The sequence below is a fragment of the Trachurus japonicus genome, chromosome 9 (genome assembly GCF_045865225.1).
Source record: "Trachurus japonicus isolate A0001 chromosome 9, Traja_1.0".
Lineage (NCBI taxonomy): Eukaryota > Metazoa > Chordata > Actinopteri > Carangiformes > Carangidae > Trachurus > Trachurus japonicus.
Genome location: NC_140915.1, coordinates 36033005 through 36056233, shown reverse-complemented (window position 1 = coordinate 36056233; position 23229 = coordinate 36033005). Strand labels below are relative to the sequence as shown.

Below are 23229 nucleotides of genomic sequence, written 5' to 3'. Positions count from 1 at the left end.
CTGGGTCTTGATACCTAACCGGTAGCTGGTGTGGTCAGTGGGCGGAGCCTCTCCCGCGGCAGGGAGTACATAAATCGGGGCTTCGCCTACTGTACCCATAGAGTCCAGTAGAGGGCGAAGCCTGTGTGAGATATAACGAAGGTTACGATATTGTAACCCTAGTTATATTAACACAGGCGGAGCCCTCTACTTAGGGGCCCTGCCGCTCTTTCGCCTTACGCTGAAGTTTGGTGGAATGAGGGCAGCTGGCGGTGCATCTGCTTATATAGCCCGCTAAGGGCGGGAAAGGTAGGCACGCCATACTGGCCGGCTACGTACATGCAAATTTCAGTGGGCCATCGCGCGTACGCGATTGGAGGAGAGATATACCCATAGAGTCCAGTAGAGGGCTCCGCCTGTGTTAATATAACTAGGGTTACAATATCGTAACCTTCGTTTTCACCATTGCTTCAAATGCCAACAGCAAGCTTACTCTGCTGCTGTGCAGCTTAAGACTCAACTATTGTGGATATGCCCAAATGATTCTCTGTCTTTGCACAGGCCTGACTTAATGTAGGCGATATAAATAAGAAAATTATACATTTCACACAGTTTACTGAGTACTGTAGTTTAGTATTAATGCAATTAAATTAGAAAATACCCCACCTGCGACCACCTGCAGACTGAAGGTAAACATCTGACCCACACTAGAATGAGTTCAACATTTTTCTAACTTTCTGTATGAACAGTTAAAGGGACAACGAGGACTTTCTATTCGGTTATAAAAAAGTCTCACATTAATGTGGATGAATCTCCACTACCCACACTTGTTAATGGGCCCGAATCTCCGTTTATGGTCGGAACTACGATGGTATGTGAACCTCTTTGAACCTCTGACTTTAATTCTTGATGAATGAAAACATGAGTCTGTCTTGCGCCGGTCAAATAATTTTACGGTGCGCGCGGAGGCTCATAAATGTAGTGTGGAAACACTTCACTTTTCCAAAACTCCTCGTTGTCCCTTTAAAATAAAGCAGGAATGAATCTCTTTCAAACTCAAGATGTTTGCACATTATTAACATGCATTTGCAACAGCATGAATGTCTTTGAGGAGACTAGAACCTGCCCAGTTGCCACCGTTTGCATTAAAGGAGACATATTATGCCCCTTTTCCACAAATCAACATAGTTCCCAGGTGTCTTAAAAACATGTCTGTGACATGCTTTGGTCAAAATACCCCAAGGATCAAACATCACAGCTCTTTTCATCCTCTCAAAACAGCCCTGTTCAGAACGGCTGGTTTCAGTGCCTGTCCCTTTAAATGCAAATGAACCACTGCTTGCCCCGCCCCACCCCTTCTACTGGTCCAAGGTAGGGGTGGTATTATGCAAATTCGAATCCTAGTTACATCACTGGAAGACATTTGAGGGAACAGCTCGTAAAACCACATAGATTTCAACCTAAGGAGCCTGAAAATTACTGATTTTTCTGTTCTGGGGCCGGAAGGCAAGACAAACACCCAAATATATGTTAAAGAGCCTTCAAAAAGTGATATTTCCATAAGATGTCCCCTTTAAGACAAAAACAAACAGAAGACCTCCTTATTGGAGAGAAATGTGGGAGGCTGTTCCGGTTGTGTTTTCACTTTCAAGTACGTCCTTTCAAAATCAGTATAGACACTTTCACATTCAGATGTGGTCAGACAACACTTAACCTAGTTCACTTCAAGTCTTGCCTCATGTCCTCAGAAGACGCAGATCCCGTATTTACACCAATTCCAATCAAACCATGTACAGTGTCTCGTATAAATGCCGGTCAACAGCAGTAAGGCCCACCCTGCTGCATAGCCACAGCTCAGCAGCACAACCACCGACACTAAATTAGGCAGTCAAAAGCAGCACTATATAACCAATTACCAGCAACAGAGACGGAAAACTAATTATGAATTACAAACTTAGAGATGCTTTACTGCTTCTACCGTGGTAAGAGAGCTGCATCGCTGCGTTTGCAAATTACATCCATAGTGTAGCAGAATGGGCCAAGCTGATGGATTTATAGGAAGCGCACAGACGCTCTTTATAATAAACAACACTCAGGCTGGATGCAAATAGGAAGTGCCTTTGGGCATGCAAACACTGGGTAAATAGAAATGACACACGGACCCCGAGGATGATGGATTGCAGGTATATATTGACACAAATAAAAATGATAATAAACATCATAACACAGTAATCATTTCTCACATTTTTCCCCCTCCGAGTCGATTGTGTGACTCTCAGCAGAGGTGGAATTTTTTTTTCTTTCTTTTTCAGGAGGAGAGGAGTGCAGCAGAACCACGGCAAAGGGAAGCCTCTGTTCCCCCCTCTGTTTGCCTTGAAGAAAGCATGGAAGCTGATCTTCAAAGACTCCCAGAATTCTTTTCTACAATTAAAAGATAGCCTCTTGTGTGTGTGGGGGATTCATCAGAGGTAAAGCGCTCAGCATCTCTGATAGATAAGAAAATAGAGAGACATGACTGGGGGGGGACACACAGTCTAATTTCTCATTATTAGAATCATCTGTCACTGAATGGGTCACACAAGTAGCGCCATCGCACACACACACACACACATACACAAAACCATTTCCCACCTTCCGACTCTTTATGTATTTATTTCAATTTTTTATCCTGGGAAATTTGCGACTTGAAAGAGGCAATTAACGTGTGACACGAGCTGGCCCTCGCAGTGTTTGGGGCCACGCTGCACATTAGCTGTCTGTCTGCCGCTAACAGCCCATGGGTAATGATGAAAAGATTCACCAAGCAGAAGGAGAGAGAGAAAGAGAGAGACAGTGGGAGATGGGAGTCGAAGGGGGGGAGGTGATGAGACAGAGAGAGAGAGAGAGAGAAAAGATGAAGGGACAAATACAAATTAGCCCGGTGAGTGTGGTGGCAGAGGATGTGAGAAATGAATTGCCTAATTGGCACATTTGTTTCAATTAGGATGTGGTCATCAGTGTCAGCCTTGACGGAGGGGTTTCCAGGTGGGGGCCGCGCATCAGGACGTCCTCCCTGTGATTTCATTACCCAGACCACCCCTGAAGGTCACCTCCTCCAAGCCCCGGCCGCGTGGACAGGTCCTCTCATCTCCTTAAAGGGATAGTTCACCCAAAATTCAAATTTCACTCATTATCTACTCACCCTCATGTCGGCTAAGAGCTGTGAGAATTTTCAGAGTCCGCTAGACTCCGTTCCTTCTCTGAGTTACGGGGGGGTCCGTGCAGCAGTATTTGTCCATATAATAGTTGTCAATGGATACCAACTTTCTTCGTCCAAAAAGACACACCAAAAAACATCCAAATAACTCCATACTGCTCGTGTGTAATGTCCCTCTTGTATTGAAGCCCCGACATGAGAAATTGTTCGGAAAAAAATTAAATAAGTCTATATTTTAAGCTTGTTTGTAGCGGAAGCTCCCAGTGGCTCGGTTCACTGCTCTTCCTGTGTCAGTGCAAGATTTGCACTGACCGGCGGAACAATTTCTCATGTCGGGGTTTCAATACAAGAGGGACATTACAGACAAGCACTATGGAGGCATTTGACTGTTTTTTGGTGTGTCTTTTTGGACAAAGAAAGTTGGTATCCATTGACAACCATTATATGGACAAATACTGCTACACGGACCCCCCCGTAACTCAGAGAAGGCACGGAAGACTCACTCTCACAGCTCTTAGTCGACATGAGGGTGAGTAGATAATGAGTGAAATTTGAATTTTGGGTGAACTATCCCACACATACACACACACACACACACACACACACGGACACAGCTCATCCAGATGACATTTGCTGATGATTAGATGCTGAGAAATGTGTCGGCTGAGGGGCAATTAGAGGACAGAGGAGCAATGTAACCGGTGACACCGCAGCCATCAGCCAGACTTATGAGCGGAGCGCTGATCAAGACCTTGCCAGCTGACACATTTTCCCCCCACTGCGCTGCTTGTAGCTTCATCAACGCACTCCTATAGGTCGGACGGTCATCTGATGTCAAGGAGATGGTGCTACAAAGGCCGTGCTTCGTTGTTATTAGGAGGAAAATCTGCCTGCTGACTCATGCTTTAACCCTTTGATGCACAATTATGCACACCCTTATGTACAACAGGGTCAAAAATGAGCCGCATTCATTTTCCATGTGATTTCATGCTGGGTGAGGGTTTCTTTGCTGTAACTTTTTAAATTCATTATTTCATGATTGAATCTTCCAAGTATTATTTGATTATCTTGTTTTTAATTAGTTCAGGGTATCATTTCCATTCCTCCTTTATTATTTTATGAACAAGGTAACAATAAGTCAGAGTGGACCAGTTAGCTAGCTAGCTGTTGACATATTATATAGACAAACCTAATGAATTATGCACAATCATCTTTAACGAGTCATCAAATGTTTCTTTAGGTAAAATTGGAATAATTGTTAAACAAGTAAATATGCTTAAAAAAAGAATATTTACTTAAGGAACTGATAAAATACATTGATTTGAAAGATAGCCTATAGCAGCGGTACTCAATAGGCGGCCCGTGGGCCGCATCCGGCCCGCCGAACCTTCCAATCAGACCCGCGACTGAGTTCTACTAGTTTACATATTACTGTATAGGCTACTGTATTTCTCGGGCTCCGTGCGCCTGTAAGTCAAAGCGCTGGGACATGGAAACACGTACGCAGCGTTTGTGTGTGCCTGTGAGGCCCTGCACTGGGATACAGAACCCAAATCACCATGCGCGAGTGTTTGGGGAGCGGGCTGGACTGCAGGGTTTCCCCTGCCTGTCTGCAGAGACCGTGGGTGATTTTCACCGCCGTCTTGGTTCAACTGTGTGTGCATCATGCATGGGGGGCCGTTCAGATGAAGCGTCTTTTGCGCGCGCTCAAACCCATTCAATGTAGCCGCGCGTCATGCACGCTCACAACTCAAAGCCGTAGCCGCGCGCATTTGATGAGACGCGATTGTTTTTCCGTGCACGTCTGCGGTGCACAGCTGCACGACCTGCTTCGGCCTGTGTCTCCTACTGTTTCCCACTGAGCTCTGCCTCGTTTGACAGGTGAAGGAAGCCCGTGTGTGGAAAGACGTCGCCTCCTAGATGTAGAATGTGTATTATAGAAGAGAAACACACATTTCATGACCAATGACTTGTATCCTCAGAACAGAGTCAGACATGTCCTGTGATGGTCAGGTCATATTTAAGTTGAAAATCACAGGGCATGTCTGAGGATACAAGTCAGCAGTGTAAAGCTCCAGCATGATATGTAAATGATGATATGATAATGCCAAGATTTTTCATATCATACAAAACATCATGAAGTGTATAAATAAAAATTTTGTGCTTACAAGTAAAATAAAAATATTTAAATTAGGCTATTAGACGAAAAAGGTGAATTTAATTTCAATCAAGGCCTATTTGAATGTGCGGCCCCCAAGGTGTCTGTTAAGAAAAAATCTGGCCCTTTGACAAATGTATTTGAGTACCCCTGGCCTATAGCATTGAAACACTAAGCCATACATGAAATAATAAAACTAGCTAGCTAGCTGTTGATATATTCTAGCTGTTGACCACAATACAATACGTCAACAGAGCTATTAATGGGGAAAAAGGCAGAGTCATGAGTAGTCATTATTGTAATCAAGGCAACAGTCTGGCACGAAGCTGTTGGTATAGGTGGTGAGGGAATGCTAAAATTAAAGTATTCTTGGTATGCTTGTTTTTTTCAACTGGTTCATTTTTGTTCACAAACAAGGAAAAATGGAAATGATGACATCACTAATAAAAACAAGATAGTACTTGGAACATTCAGATTTCAAAAGTTACAGCAAAGAAACACTCACTCAGCATGAAATCACATTGAAAATAAACATGGGTCATTTTTGACCCATGTTGTGCATTAGAGGGATATAGATAGATATCACGTGACGTCACACAGCGTTCGCAGCCGGCCACAGCGCCATCTTGGGTACCGACTTCCAAAGGCAGTCTATGGGCTGTGACCTAATACATCCATGGCTGTGACATCAAATCTCACAAAAATAGTGGATAAACCTTTTTTTCATTACATGGCACTATTGAATGTCGTATTCCGATAATTTATTGATATTTCTGATATTTATTTACATCTTGATTTTGCATGTAACAGTCTGTTATTCATGTTTAACAGATCGTTGCTAAGTAAAATACACTAGGTAGGGACGCCGCTCTGATCAGCGCAGCACAGAAAAGAGAAACTATGCAGGATATTTACTTTCTGTTTCATTTTTTACCGTAATTAAACAGCTTGGGAGACATGTACGCCAAGGGAGGCTGCCTCACTCTACTGAGTGTGAGCGGCACGTTCACGTTGCTTTCGTGAATTGTAAACACACAGACGCCCCCTCGGTTTTAGCGTCCAGCAGTTTAGCAGCTAGTTCAACTGCAGTGATGGATAACTGTACCGGAGAGCCTCAACAACTTCATGAGCTTCATTTGAGGAATAAACGGCAGCTTTTACCTGACGGGAGACCGACGCCTGAGCTACGGTAGCTAGCAGCTAGCAGGTTTTTACCTACTTTTCCTCTCTCCCTCCCTCCCCCCTTTCTTATCGCACACACACGGCCCAGGTTGTCTGTCATATCTGTTGTAAACCTTGTAATAACAGCTTGTTGAGTACAGTTAACACTATTGTTGCCTTGGTTTGAGTGTGGATTATTAATTGTTAACGGTTTGTTTAATGTGAGTGGTGGTCATCGCGTCCTGATGAGTTGGGTTTTAATAACAGCTGATAACGTAACTGTGTAGATGGTGTGGATTGTGATGAGAAGGTGTTGCACATATTTTAAGACTTATCTGTGCAAACCATTGTGCAAAACCTGTTTGTTGTGACTTTTTGCGTGATAAGATGATTTGCCGAATTCTTCTTCCATTCCTGCAGCCTTTTGTCTCAATGTTAACGATGGCAAAATGTCCAGATATTTTATTACTTTATGAAAATAAATGTCTGTGAGTTAAAAAGAAGTGGGCTACGCATTTCTGATTTGATTTGGCTTTTCGTGTATTTGGAGGAGAGACAGAGCGAGCGAGAGAGAGAGAGAGAGAGACGAGGAGGTCCGCTGGGTGAGCTAGATTAACTTTTAACGGGAGAGAGAGCGGCGCACCGCGCTGTCAAAGATCGTCTCAGCAGAAATGGTGTGTGCTTTCAAGGCAAGGCCATCAAAATGAGAAATATCCATATCCAAACTACATCAGGCAGCAGTCATTTCTGGTCAGAGAGGACGTGGCTGCACTGAGCTGAATAGAGGTTAACTCAGTGTTCGGTACCCAGCATGGCGGCGGCCAGGTGGAACGCACCGTGACGTCACCCTACTGATAAGTATCTATAGAATGTGTTTTTATTCAAAAAGTAAAAAATGAAACAAGGATGTATTATTACTATTATCAAAAACAAGTTAATTGAGGAATTCCTGGAATATGATGACATACATTTTTTGCAAATATATAGCACATAAAAACTCAGTCGGGTCACTTTAGATTAGACCCATGTTGTTGTGCATCAAAGGGTTAAAGGTACATTGTGTAGGAATTCCCTCCATCTAGCGGTGCGGTTGCATATCGGAACATATTCTCGATGTTGCATTCACATGAAATCGGGCAGACGTCAGACAGACAACAGATGCTGCATGTAACAGGATAAACAAGCGTCTATGTAAACAAGTGGCCCGCCAGCACGAGGCAAAACAATACACGTGACAATATGTTGTCATGGTGATGTCGTATTGTTTACCTGACCCACGTTTTACCGTCTCGTGGAGTAAAATGACATCCGGTTGGTTTGCCAACATCAGTGCCTCCGTCCTTCCTCACACTACACAGTGGTTCCAGGCGCTACCTGGAAAACTTTCTCCCCGAGCCGACAGCTCCGGTGATTCGACTTCATTCATACGTATTTTATATTTGATTTTTGCTAATAAAAAGCCAAATAAGTTACATACTGGGGCTTTCATGTCCCAGTTTAGCAGGACCCCCCCCCTTTAGGCGACCGTGGCCCCCTAAGGGGGTCAGAACTTTTTAATTGCCAGGTTCCTCATCAACACGAGAACATGGATTAAGCATCTCCATCAGGTGCACCCCGGGGACCGAGGCGTCAGTGGGACCCGCTGAGCGGCTTATCAGGAGCGACACCTCTGAGCTAATCCACTTCACACATTCTCCCCACAATTGAGCAGCAGCACATGTAAAGTTAAGTGTGTCGGTTGCACACACACACACACACACACACACACACACACACACACACACACACACACACACACACACACACACACACACACACACACACACACACACACACACACACACACACACACAAAGTTTCCCGCGGATTCTTTGAACTCAGCGTGGCTCGGTGTGTTCATACGGACGCCGTCGCCTGACAGCAGCAGGTAAGAGTTGAAGGGAGCTATCCGCGGCTCAGCTGAGCCACCCCCCTCCTCTCCGCTCCGGAGGTTAATCAGAAAAGATACAGGGAGAAAACACAAAGTGGGTCCATGTCGCCCATCCGCCTCTCCCCCGTCGCTTCCCAAATGCCACCTCTCCTCCCCCCTGCGAGCTATGTATGTGGCTCCGCATTGCTATTCCACCCCCGATCCGTCTTATCCTAATGTAATAAATAGAGGGAGCTCCCAGCTTCGGCCCGGTTTCGGGTGTAATTGCTCGTCTTAATAACGGAGCTCATCATCTGCTCTCTGGGAGACTTTCCTCTGACCTATGAGAAAATAACAGTAGGCGCTCTGCAGCGGGATCGGAGAGTGGAAACAAGTGCACAGAAGGCGGGAGGTGGGACGGAGTTAAATGCTAACTTGTTTTTGAAGCAGCATTGCAATGTCTTTGTGGAGCTCAACAGAGAACAGCTTGTATCACAGTGCAGAAGCATTTAGTTGATTCCCCTTTGTGCCGTAGCCCGGGCTGTCTACCTGAGCTACTGTAGATCAAGGGGATTCATCTCGGATTAAAGGCTTTCATTCAGGGAAGTTGAAATTGGCTTCCAGTTTTGGCTGTTCATTTCACACTTTCTCTCAGAGTAACCTCTCAAAAGAAACTCATTATACAGGGTTCTCATGGACTCCTTTCTCCCCAAGTTAAAAGATCTGCTTTGCATTCACACCCACTGATATCTGTGAAGTAAAAGTGGAGGATTGGTTTTGGCTCGGGAGCACCGAAACAAAATCACAAATAAGCTGCTCCTACGTTCTATTAACCACGGGTAAATTACAGTCCCTGCTTTCTTTTGGATACGTCGAATGGCAGTGATTTCTGTAGCAACACACTCCAGAATCTGCATGTTGCAATTTACACTGACTAACAATGCTCACATACTTACGTCCTGGTATTTTATCTGTTGTTTAACTTGAAAGAAAACGATTTCTGGGCATTAAAGTCTAACTTTGATTTCCTGACAAACACATGTTTTCTTTTTAATCCTGGGAGTCAATAACTATTGATGTGACAGCATTTTAACTAGAATTGGAAATTAAACACTTTCATTGTCCGTATGACTGTGATGAAGATGTTCATTTTACAACCACATTCAATAGCGTTTTAGTAGATGCACTCAATTCAAAATATTTCTACTGCAGATTCCATGCAACCAATAAGTAACTGCAAAGGGTTGTACTGTACCAGAACAGCACACTTATTAAAATGGAACATTCATCTGGTTTTTACGTTGGAAAAGTAAGATGGAAAAGGTTACAAGAAGAGGAATTAAAAGTTTGAACAATGGTTTAAAACCAGAAGAATACTTGTTCTTTATCTAACTGTTATTTATTTATGACAAGGTCAACACTAAGGTCCATGATTTAACTCACTACTTCATCACCACAGCAATACAACTCAGTTTCTTCTGAAACAAACCAGGAAATAAACTAGACATTTCTTGATTGGTCAGACATTGTATCGATCTATTGTTATGGTTAACACATTGTCATGATGTGCAGACTGTACAGAGCAGAGGTGGCTGCTGGGCTTTCAAAGAGGAAAAACAAGGAAATGCAATAATAGCTTTTTATCTACAGTCTATGATGTGTACAATGGAAATGGGCTGTATCACTATGCAAATAATGAGCTGCAGTTTGTCTCTCCACTTCACTTGCAAAATCCACAATGGGACTGAACTGGAAAATGCTCCGGCACTGGTGTATGTTTCAAAATCATTGTCAATTAAAAAGGGATATAGCCTTTAGACAGATCCTCCAATCATCATGCAGAAGACCAGCGTCTTGGCCCCGCCCACTGGTCCATTCACTCACAGAGACGCTGACAAAATCTTAGGACTCAGAGCTTCAACAGGTTTAATGCGCCGAGACACTCCGGGAATGTATGAGAAGAAAATGGTCTCAGTCGGTCTGAACGTGTTCTCACACATTTTTAGTCAATGAAATGTAAACACAACAGTTCATATCTGACCATATTTTTGACATTTTAGAGGAAGCAGAGCTTTTCCTTCTTAGAGCGATCACCTCTGGCACAGAGTACGGTGCCTACCTACATTTTAGGAAAAAGGAAAATGCTGCATTCTCACCACCAAGTGCAAAATGTTATGAGACAATGATTTGACACTTTGTCAAATCTAAGATGAGACAACAAGAGGGGTGGCTTGTAAAGCAGAACACACAGGTCTGCATCTGACACTAATCACCTGCATCCATTCCTGATAATAGAAGGCTGACCCATGTAAACAAATCTCCCTCAATACAAACACACTGGGGATCAGATACCATATATCAATCTAGAGAGATATACCTACTGTAGATAAAGTAATATAGAAAATTAAATCCATTCAATAATCTATTTCAAAAGAAAAGAGCATACCTACATCACCATAGTAACTAGGTAAGGTAATGTTTAGACACTAATTGGTTAAGTTTCAGGAAAAAAAAAGATTGCGATCTAAATAAGTACGTCTTCAACATTAGATTTGTTGCCATGGTAATAACATGATTAAAAGTTTCTGGTAATAGGAGCAGCATAACTGTGACTGTTCTGTGTTTTATTGGCTCATCCATCCACCACAACCTGGTCCTGATGGGACTTTAGCTTTATCTCAAGTCAGGAGCTGCGTCCAGTGAAGGACATAGTCTGCCAGATCTATGAAGGCTTTGTCCTCTGTGGACAATTTGGACCAGGACATTGGTAAATGGGATGGCCTTTCCAGACCTACCCAAAGCACAACTCCCATTGCCTTGCAACCCAAACAGCAGAAGATCATTCACCTGATTGATTCACTGGGTATTCTCCTCAGACTAGACTATCACATTTACAAAAAACATGAAGAAAAAAGACAAAGCACACACCATCTCTGTGATAATTACAAAAATAACAATAATCCAAGCAGATTGAAATGCATTGTGGGGTAGGTTGGGCCACGAAGGATCCAACAGAATCCTTCATGGGAGATTCAGTAAGGGGCTGCATTTGTCGACCAAACCTAAAAGAGTCTAAATGGGCCAGCCTTGGTTACACTACTGTTAAAGGGATAGATCAAAATTTTGGAAAATTTGCCTATTGCCATAATCCTTATAGTTTTAGGAGTAGGTTCATTACCTTTAGTTGTCGGTGCAAGCTGTTTTGAGAGTGGCGGGACAGAGATGCGAGCTGCTCATTCGCCTTTCCCACAAAACAATCCAAAAACGGCTAAATGCTCTTGACCTGCACATCCGCCACACTGTGAAATAATAACATATATATGAAGCAAATACTCTGAACTACTTTTTGAAATCACTCCGCCCAGCAGCCATGTCTGGAATGTAGTTCTGGCTACACATCTGCCTCCAAAACAACTCACAACTAATGTTACATTATTATTTCACAGCGTTGTGAATGTGCAGGTCACAACTTGTCCATGAGAGTGTTTTGGAGTTGTTGGATTGTGTATTTAGTTTGATGAGGAAATGGCAAAAGTACTGTACGTCTCCGTTGCGTTAGCTGAGCATCTCACGTCTCTGCCCCGCTGATCTAAAAACAGTTTGCACCGACAATTAATGGTAATTAACCTACTCCTAAAACTACAGGGATTATGGCAATAGGCAAATTTAACAAAATGTCACTTTAAACATTCTGGGCCCTAATTTCTTGGCGCAACTCAGGGGGGCGCAGCGAAGCGAGCCGTGACGCAGCTGGCGCAGTGGCATTTTCCTCCAGTGCAACAAGGTGCGCAGCGGATTCGGTAAATTGGTAGACTGCTGTGCGCTGAGATGGGAGTGGTCGCGCAGCAGGGGGAGGTGTCGACAGATTCGCCGTGGCGCAGTGACAATTTGTTGCCGATAGACCGCGCGGAGAGTGCGCCGAAAGCTCGCCAGCTCCAACCTGGTCTAATCTCAGCGCAAGGCGAAGCGCAGCCAGCGCAGTGGCAATTTGACTGCCCAGCACGCAGTGCAGACACGTCACCAAGACCTCACAGGCAGATTTCCACAGTTCCAGGCACATTTAAATGCAATTAACAACAATAATAATAATCATCACAATAACCCCTATTTATTGTATCTGAATCAGCACATACACCTATATCTATATAGATTGTCCCGTCACACTGATGGCAGACCAAAGGCTTGCGTAATGGAAACTCAGCCTGACTGAATTAACACAGATGAAACCAGGGAGGGACTGAGACAGCCGTGGATGTCCCAAGAGCAGGTGTTGACACTACACACTGTGCCGTTGCAGATTATCAGCTATTTATTTATTTATTTACTTATTGATTTATTAGGGGCCAGCGCCGCATCGTCACGCGACCATAACAAATAAAACTGAAATGCCTATAGGTTAGATAGATAGATAGACCTGCTCCCTCCTCCTCCCTCCTCCCTCCCAGACTACTTTTGCATCATCAGCCCGTGAGGTCTGTTCGTGCGACCGGACACTGCCAGCTTGGACCGGACGAGAACATCAGTTTTCTCCCGTCTCACTTGCTCTGAAAGATTGAGAGCTGTTGCCCAGTAAAAAAAAACAAAAAACAAAACACACACACCCCTTTTCCATTAATAAAGACACTCATATTTAGTAACCTATATTTAAACACGTGTGCACAGATCACACATCAACAAACAGCTGTGCGTAACGGAAGCATCGCGGAGCGTCTCTCTTTTTCTTTTTTCTTTAGAATTTACCTGAGAGGGGAGATGTTAATATCTGCTCACTATGATGCCAGGCTGATTGTGGTTTGCTGTGAGAGATGATAGTTTATTTGTTTTCAGTTTTATTTGTTATGGTCGCGTGACGATGCGGCTCAATAAATCAATAAGTAAATACATAAATATAGCAGATAATCGTGTAGTGTCAACACAGCAGTAATCCATCCTCATCTTTCATCTGTGCAGCCTTTGATCTGTCATCAGTGTGACGGGACAGTCGATATAGATGTGCTGAATGTCTATGCTGTAATCTGTAGGTGCTGATTCAAATCTTCTCTTCCACGGTGAAATCAAACGTCCGCCTTGCGCGCGCGGCGGATTTAAAGGCGAGGAGAGGAGCTCATTTGATTGGTGAAGATCTGACTCGGCTGTGTCAAACCCACTCCACGCCTTCTCTCCTCCCTCTATGCCATTTGCGCCGGTGGGAGGGAAGTAGGCGGGATGCGCTCCGCTGCGTTTCGAAGGAAATTCGCAATCTGCTCCTGACCACTCCCCGTTGGCGAAGCGAAGGCGGAGCGCAGGCCTGATCCGTTCCGCCTGCACCTAGTTCACGAAAGTAGAGCCCTCTGTCTTGACGCAGCCTCATAACGTCACATGTGTCATAATTACTATGAACACTAGATGTCGCCTAACTACAAATCATAACCGTGGCTTGTTTTTTACAGGACGGTCTGGAAAGATATCACCACAGAACGATGGCAGCAGCACTTACGCCAAGTTGTGATTTCCATGACAGGATAAGAATGAATGAAAATGCTTCCTGTGTTACATTGTGTTACAACCCCTGTCACCTCAGCCTCTGTAGGTGCTATTTTCACAAATGCTCTCTCTGTTACTGCAATTACTGTAGCACATTTGGTGCAGAAGCGATTTGGGGACCTGTGACTTGAGGACACTGCAGAGACAGTTACAGAGGTGTGGGCATGACAGTCCTCCAGCAGGCATGGCTGCTCAGAGGAGTAGGGCAGATTTTCCTGTCTTTTTCTCAGTGATCTAAAGGGGAAAAAAAGTCTCAGTACAAACCCGTCAGTCGTGCTCAGATGGCTTTCAGGGAGTTATATTTCTATCACTTGGAGGGAGGAATTCACAATGAATTTTCTTCCTTCATGTAATGTTTGTGGTGCTCTGCAGATGTGTGTTTATGGAAATAATATATCCTGTATAATTCTTCATTTGGAAAAGACTTCATTACAAGCTGCTGAGGCTACATTTAAATGGCAAAAAATAACTAGATGCTGACTTGTCAAGTCCTATACGGTGAGACTGCAGGTTCAGCCCGGTCTCTTTAATGATTCTGGGGGTTTGCAGTCCCATATGTGGTTGGGTTTGCGTGACAGAAGCACTGTGGCTAATATTACCATGGTTTTACTTAAACATGAGTCAGGATAATGTGTCACTCTGAAATGTTTTAGTCCTGTATGAATAAGTGTTATCTACTCACAATCAATTCTAGAACTGAGAAAGTGTGTTTCTTTTCATTTGATGGACAAACAGGAAGCAACCCCTCAAATATTTTCAGTTGCTATTAGTATAGTCTAGTATAGTATAGTAGTACTATTGTGGTTTTATCATCTGTCACTTGTATAGAGAATAGATGCTGTAGATGTAGTAGAAACTGTCTACTGGCCCTTCACAGAGCATTTTCTATAGTTACTACTGCAGAGGTGAATACTGTAAAGCTTACCTTGACTTATGTTTTTCTGAAGATGTAAATATGTCTGTGGATCTTTGCAGAATCTTATGGTTTTTGGCTTCAGGCACAGCCAACATGCACACCGCCCACATCACAACTACACGTCTTCAGTACTGCTGTTCAGCTAAGATGATTGGTTGATTCATCTCATCTCTGGAGTTTGGTTTGACATTAAGACAGAAGCTGTGTCCCGAATCGTACACTACTCTGAGTATGCCATAGTGCTGTGTATAGTGGAAGTGGACTCACATGATCCCACAATGCAGGGTGAAAGATACAGTAGTGTACAACCAATGGTTACTAAGCAAGAAATATGTACCATAATGCATTGTAGTCACGATTGCAGTCGGCAACTTTAAATTACGCAAATTAACTCCACGACGGTCGGAACGTGTTTTTTTCATTTTACCAGTGAGTCTAGAGCTGCAACAATTCATCGATTAATTGCACAATAATCGATTATTAAATTAATCGTCAACTATTTTGATAATGGAATAATCGGTTCAAGTTGTTTTTTTTAAAGGAGAAAAGTCAAAATTCTCTAAATTCAGCTTCTTAACTCATTGAGTGCCAACCACGTAATTTCTCGTTTTTCGTTCCCATGCTTTGAGTGCCAAAAACGAGATTTTACGTTTTTTTCTTTTTTTTTTAATTATGAAAATAGACACTTTAATACACATTATATGTAAATTTGGGGACTCTACGACGAGCAGAACTGAAATAGATGACGATCAAAGTCTCATGACAACTCATGATCTGGAAGTTTTTATCATAACACAGCTTTTGCAAATGGAGTTCTGCATGTGGATGCAGCAGCTGCTCTGCTCTCACCCGCGAGGCTCCAGCAGCTCGGAGCAGAAACAGGAAGCTCTCAGCCGACAGTCCCGCCCGGTCTTCATCTGGAGCAACACCGTGTCCTCCCCAAGGTCCTCCCGCGGTAAAATCTGATGATCTCTGGGTCAAAGCAGACCGGCATCACCGACCCGTACCACAGAAGGACCGTGACCACCGGTGGGACCGGTGTTCCCGAGCCGCTGTGGCCGACAGACCCTCACGTTCCGCGGCGAGAGGCTGTGACACGGCACGGTGCGTCTGTGTTATTGTTGTTTAGTGGCGCCCCCCCCGCCACTGATGGTGGTTTTGTGAATAGAACAACATTTGTTGTATATATTTATCTTACACAAGCCCTTTGATCCAGAAATGCGAGTGTCAGAAGAGCGACAGGCACAAACAGAGCACCTTTCATAAAAGACGCTCTATCTCCTTTTCTAGAAAAAAAGCAGGGATTTTGGTGAAACCCAGCCATGTTTAGCTTGACTTTTCTCAGGAACGGAGGCACGTAGAACGGTTTGTGTCCATTTGAAGCATAAAGTTTCACCTTTCAAATGAGCTACAGTATGTGTTGGTGGCAATAATATAGAATACACTGTGGCTCTACATAAAAAGTCAAAAATGGTCTAAATTGCCGGTACACTTGACTAAAACTTTGGAAAGGAGCGCGGCACTCAATGAGTTAAATGTGAATATTTCTGGTTTCTTTGTTGCTTTCTGACAATAAACTGATTATCTCATGGTTTGTGGTCAAAAAAAGACATTTGAGGAAATCATCTTGTGGTTTAGGAAACACTGATTGACATTTTCCAACATTTTTTTACATTTTATTGACCAAACAACTAGTTGATTAACCGTTAGATTAAACGATAATAAAAATAATCATTAGTTGCAGCCCTAGTCTATATAGAATTCCTTATATCGTGAGTAGGGAGTAGTGAATGAGTGAGTGATTTCGAACACAGCAAGAAACAACATAGAATATTTAAACACAACATACATCCACTACACAGCTTAATGCCGGTTTAGTTTCATTTGAGTTCTTTGGTTGATAAAATCTCAATAATTGAATGACAAATTCAATATTTTAAGAATTCAACTTCAGTTTATGTCCATACTGACTCCGTTGAAATAAGCAGCAGAAAAAGTCCAATTTAAAGTAGGCAATGAGGGACAAATAATTGGAAGCAGTGAATGGAAGTGAACTACACTACTGTCAGAAAACATATCTGCTTCCTCATGCAAATATACAGCGGCTGAGTGGAGGAGAGATTCCTGCTCAGTGTCAGACTCTTGCCTACACAAACTGTTGTTACCGCACGGTACAAAATCATTTCAGTGTGAGTAAGTGGAGACTCATTAGCTCACCCTGACATCCTTGCTGACAGAGGTGATTTCTAAACACACCCCTCAGAAGCACAGTGTTTACGCTGCACTCCAAACCGCAGACGTTCCCTTCCTTCCATCGGGCGCAGCGCCGCCGCATTTTGCTATACGGCAGCATCCAATCCCGCAGCTGCACTCTGAAACCTCACACCGCCAACACTCCTGGACGCCGTCTCAATATTTCATGGACGAGGTGCACCGAAACTGGCGGGGCTGAAGCTATCTGCCCCTGCTGTGCTCTCTACATTATTCACTCCCCCCATCTCTTGCGACTGGGTTCATTTGTGTTGACAAAGGACCGGATGGGAGATTGTGATTCGGTCTGTTCTGCTCAGATTCAACTATTTTTACACCCACTGTGCATTCGGCGGTGCTGGAGTGACACTGCTCCTCCATTTCCATCTTGAATCATTGATGCAACTCCAGTCTGGAGGTTGACCTCCGCCTAAATCTGCACTCTGCACACTGCACACATCTTATTACACATCCGATTGTTCACGCTGATAATCCCTCGGCCAAATATGGAATCAGACATGTGGAGGAGAAAGTGACATTTTTCACAGAGACATTTAAATGCTATATTTGCCCCTGAAGTCAGACTTGCAGGTTGATCACACAGTGAGAAACATCTGTTCGCCGCCTCCCAGGGAGCCGGCGTTTACGTTGCCTCGAGGCAAAAAGAACAATGAGCTGCTGTTTAGCGAGTTAAAATGTTAAATCCTCATGAAAGCAGTAGCTATCTGCCTTTTCTACACTAAACAAACACGCAAAGCTCATCTGATGCATGTGAGTCCCCTGCTCTTCCATGCTGTATAGCTGGATCCATTGGATGGATTCAACCCCCTTTAGAGTCATTTGCAGGTTGACAGCTGCCACAGGTTAATCTGCAGCTGTCACCCTCAGCAGAGGCTCCAGTCCACAGTGTAGCTCCGTACACTTCACTGATAAACCGCATTATTACACGGAATAATTACCGAACAACACCTCCACCCATAAGCGCCGTTACTTGATCTCACGCACGCTTTCTTTCCCTCCTCTTCCATCGCTCTCTTCAACTCTCCTTGTTGTTTCTTTGTTTCAGGAAGTCGGTAAGTGAGGTTTAAATGTCAATTTAGTTTGATTAACTTTCATCCCTAATTGAGACACTTGGTTAACAAATCCAGGCGGCAATTAATGATGATTTTCAGTGTTGATTAATCTTTGTTCTTATCTCAATTAATGAATCGTCTGATTGGAAGACTGGGAAAAATAAAGATCACAATGTGTTTTGGCTGACCACTCATCAGCCCGTCACATTAACATTCCAGAGATGTAGAATTACTACTCCAATATCAGCAAGACAGAGTCTGTCCCTTGTCCAAACCTGTGACTGGACCATAGGATGGACACATTCAGCAAACCACCTGTGCACGTTTGATTTCAGTCTGTTTGATGCAGTAATAACCTGGTTTAAAGGGATATTTCAACATTTTGGCAAATTTGCCTATTGCCATAATCCCTATGGTCCCTATAGGAGTAGGTCCATTACCTTTAATTGTCAGCGCAAGCTGTTTTTAGATTGGCGGGACAGAGACGTGAGCTGCGCGGTATTTCCACGTTTCCCTCATCAAACTCATCAAATACACAATCCAACAACTCCATAACACTCTCATGGACAAGTTGTGACCTGCACATTCACCACGCGATGAATCATGAATCATGTATAATTATGTAACATTACGACACATGAAGCAAATACTTGGAACTACTTACGCTTTCGAAATCACTCCGCCCAGCAGCCGTGTCTGGAATGCAGTTTTGGTTGCGCATTTGCCTCGAAAACACCTCTGTCTGGTAACGTTCCATTATTATCTCATAGCGTGGTGAATGTGCAGGTCACAAGTTGTCCATGAGAGTGTTTTGGAGTTGGTGGATTGTGTATTTAGTTTGATGAGGGAAGCCTGGAAATGCAGTGCAGCTCGCGTCACTGCTCCGCCGATCTAAAAATAGCTTACACCGACAATTAAAGGTAATGACCCTACACCTAAAACTATAGGGGTTATGGCAATCGCCAAGTTTGCATAAAAAGGTTGAAATATCCCTTTAAGAAACCTAGAAAAGCTCTCATCCTGATTCTGAGAAACTCAAATTTGCTAATTTAGCATGTCGGCATGGCAGCACCATTATCTGCAGCGTCCTCAACTCCACACGTTCCACTCAACATCTGCACAGATCGTTTGTTCCAACCCTCTGATCCTGAATACGTGCCTGGACAGTGGCAGCTCTACTGGACCTTTGTTACCATGGTTACAAAAGTAAATGTCATAGCTTGGTTAGGTTTTGGGACAAAAACTAATCACTAAGGTTTAGAAAAGATCATGATTTTGAGTTAAAATGAGACAGTCCCTGTTGTCATGGTTACATGGGCATGGTAACATCATAACAGAAGCTGCTAGTTTGACATGAAAATTGAACAACCATCTTTGCTGACAAACACCTCCACTAGCTCCACCTGGTTCATCTACTGTAACCAGGCTGCTCTTTCTCCACTCATATTTCATAACTGGTAGATTTCACTAACAACAAAACCTAGCTGTGAGTCATACTGTGTAATGTGCTTCCTCTTGTGTTAAGGTCGGTTTTAAATGCATAAAAGTACCACATCAATTTGTTTATTGCATCAAGACTTTTTGACTTTGTCAGGGAACCTTTATTTAAACAAAATAAAACATTTTTTTTTTCACAAAATTCTAAAATGCTCTGGTTATTCACCTTTTACCGAACGTCAAAAACGAGGGCCGTGGTTTTGCTCTTCCGGTGGAATTTTATGTTTACGTTTTCCATGGTTTCAGTAGTCACGGTAAATCAATTGATTTTTTATTTTTTTTCAATGAAAATCTGTAAAACGCATGGATCATCATGCCAGCTTTTAACAATGGATATCACACAAATTGACATCCGTGTTAAAAGCCAGCGTTAATAGATCCATGCGTTTACCACAACTATGACAACAACAGAAAACCATGGAAACGTAAACGTACAATTCCCCCAGAAATGCAAAACCGGCTTCCGGATTTGACCATAGATGACGTTCGGAAACTTGTGGATAATTATGACATTTGTGGTGTTAGAGTCAGTTACGACCCGCTAATAACGATATGAACAATAATGAGAGTCATAAGTGCAAAACCAGCCTTTTCATGGATAAGGAAGCCTAACAATGTAACCAAGAGGAGAAAAACAAATTGGATGAAAAAACGTTTTTAGCGTATTTTGCAGCTGATTTAAAACTCAGGTCAAAACTGACCCTAACACAAGAGATGGTAGCAGAAAGCTGAGACAAGACGAAGGTTAAGTACAGAAATGACAGACCTGCTGGATGCAAAAGCTACAAAGATAAAACAGCATTGATACCGAGGTTCTGAAAGCTGGGTAAGCCTTATATTCAGGGAAATAAATGATCAAATATACCACATTATTCCCTACACAGTATGATTCACACCAGGAAACATTCTGGGGAGAAAAAGAAACATAGGGATACCCAGTGTGAAAACCAACTGGAATCCAAGACTCCTGCAAAGTTCCTGGTATCTGCCGTGGATATTGTACATGCGGTGATTCATGCTGCGTTCACGCTGCGATACAATGGTGAGATTTCTTTCAGTGGTGTTTTATGTCTTCAGTGAGATCTGCAGTGGGAGCTGTGCATGGATCAAACCATAGAATCCAGCAGGAGAACGAGTCCCACAGCCCCACGCAGACCCCCACCTCTTTCCCTCCACCTCCCTTAAATCAGCCTCCAAGAGTATATAACTGGACCATCCACTTTCTCTGACCCACTTTAAACCAGATGTTTCACTCGCAAGACTAATGGTGCTATAAATTGAATCTGAGGAGAATCTCTGAGTGTGCTATGACTATATTTTATTGATACCTTCTACTGTACTGTATTTTTTGGAGGATTTGATTAAAATTTATACTGGGAGCCGTCTTCATCTCCAAGGTCTGCCTCATTTTTGAACCCACACCTTCATCTCTAAATGTTTATGCGGACTTATTGCTGGAATCTAACACGACTCTATCATTCTCTTAAAGGGATAGTTCACCCAAAATTCAAATTTCACTCATTATCTACTCACCCTCATGTCAACTAAGAGCTATGAGAATTTTCAGAGTCCTCCGTTCCTTCTCTGAGTTACGGGGGGGTCCGCGCAGCAGTATTTGTCCATATAATGGTTGTCAATGGATACCAACTTTCTTCGTCCAAAAAGACACACCAAAAAACATCCAAATACCTACTGCTCGTCTGTAATGTCCCTCTTGTATTGAAGCCCCGACATGGATGTTTTGTGGTGTGTCTTTTTGGACAAAGAAAGTTGGTATCCATTCACAACCATTATATGGACAAATACTGCTGCGCGGACCCCCCCGTAACTCAGAGAAGGAACAGAGGACTCTGAAAATTCTCACAAAATTCTAGTTGACATGAGGGTGAGTAGATAATGAGTGAAATTTGAATTTTGGGTGAACTATCCCTTTAAAGGTCAGGGGAAGCAGAGCTGAGGATAGAGAGACTCTAGCAGAATAAGGATGGCCGACTCTGATGTAGATTTTTTTTTTTTGCGGCTCAGTGGGAGTGAAAGCCTCTCGTCTTTCAGGGGTTAGTGGGGGAGCGAGGGGGGGTAGGGTAGTAGCCGGCCTTACCTCCGCCATGGGCACTCCCTCTGGGGGGCGACAGTGCAGAACGATCATCCCGTTGATTGGCACCTCCTTCCCCTGGGGGTCCTGCTCAAAGTTTTTCCTCAGGTCTGCGTGGGAAGATAAGAGGCAGCTGTCAGGTGTCAAGTGTTACGGTCAGCCTGGCCTCAATCCTCTTCAGCGGCTAACACACGCAGGCCTGGCCCCTTGGCTCTGCGCGCCGCGACCTTCAAAAAAAAAAAAAAAAAAAAAAACCCACTACAAGCCTGTATAGGATAGAGAGGATCCGATGGCCCAGTGCTGGGTAATCTGTTGACAAGGTGGTTTGGAGGATACACTGGATAGAGGAAGTGAGGGGAGGATTGCTCTGATCATCCTGAGCATTCATGTGCATACAATAGTGACGGATCCTATTCTGTTCCGTTTTCAAAAACCGCCTTTGATAGCTTACTGCGCCTCCACCATCCACTGAAAACCTTTAAAATGTCAGCCTTTTTTGGAAAGAGGGAATGCGCCTTTGATATTTCAACATGGCTTATGAATAGGTTTCATGTAGACTAGGATCATGAGAGATTCTTTGCATATAAGAGATCTAAATAGAGAGCGGAACGTCTATAATAGTGTCTTGGAACCTCAGTTTGACTGGCAGATAGATAAGTGCAAGTGAGTGCAAACACAATGATATGTGAATACCAAAAGACAAAGATCAGCCCTGTGATATTTATTTTCATCCAAGGACAAGAACATTTTGTTTGTATTTTTTCTTCATTGATGTTTATATGCGATTTCTCTTCAGGGTGGAATCAAACATAAGGTACAAAACAGAGAACACCCTCGAGCAGCAACACTGATCTTTAGCTATTGGACACAGGGGCTGTGGACGGCTGATTGTGTCCACAATCAATTGGACAGCCTCATTTGATTCTGGGGAGTGATTGTTTCACAACTGGTAAATCTGATGCTGCTGCTGATAAGACTATATCAGCATTTATCAGCTCACACAGTTAATGGAATGATTCAATGAGGACCCCTCTTGTCTTTAAAGGGGAACAATGCAAGTCCAGTCGCCACAGTTTTGGAGTACATCCGTGTGTACACATTGATCATCCATCCGCCATCCACCCAGAATTAATTGTGGTATCCAATTTATAGTCCCACACCCCCTGCACATCCATGTATCAAATAATTATGCTAATTTCAGTTACTTTTAGTTGTGAAATCACATAAATGCTTTGATTTATGGCTGACAGGGATGTCCGTCCATTTTTTTAACTTTTCTTTTCTTTGTAATAGGTGCAGCGCTCAAATCTGGTGACTAATACATTAAAGGAGACATATTATGCCCCCTTTCCACAAATTAAAATAGTTCCCAGGTGTCTTAAAGACATGTCTGTGACATGCTTTGGTCAAAATACCACAATGATCAAACATCACAGCTCTTTTCATCCTCTCAAAACAGCTCTGTTCAGAACGGC

The 23229-nt window shown here is 43.3% G+C and overlaps 1 protein-coding gene across 3 annotated transcripts in view; it reads right to left on the bottom strand.

The window, feature by feature from the left end:
* Window positions 1-23229, bottom strand: part of unc5db (unc-5 netrin receptor Db) — a 328306-nt gene that overhangs the window by 112046 nt on the left and 193031 nt on the right. For all 3 annotated transcript variants that reach the window (XM_085787638.1, XM_085787639.1, XM_085787640.1), the window contains exon 4: window positions 21761-21864. In XM_085787638.1, the coding sequence (XP_085643764.1) occupies window positions 21761-21864 (104 nt within the window). The remainder of the gene's footprint in view (window positions 1-21760; window positions 21865-23229) is intronic.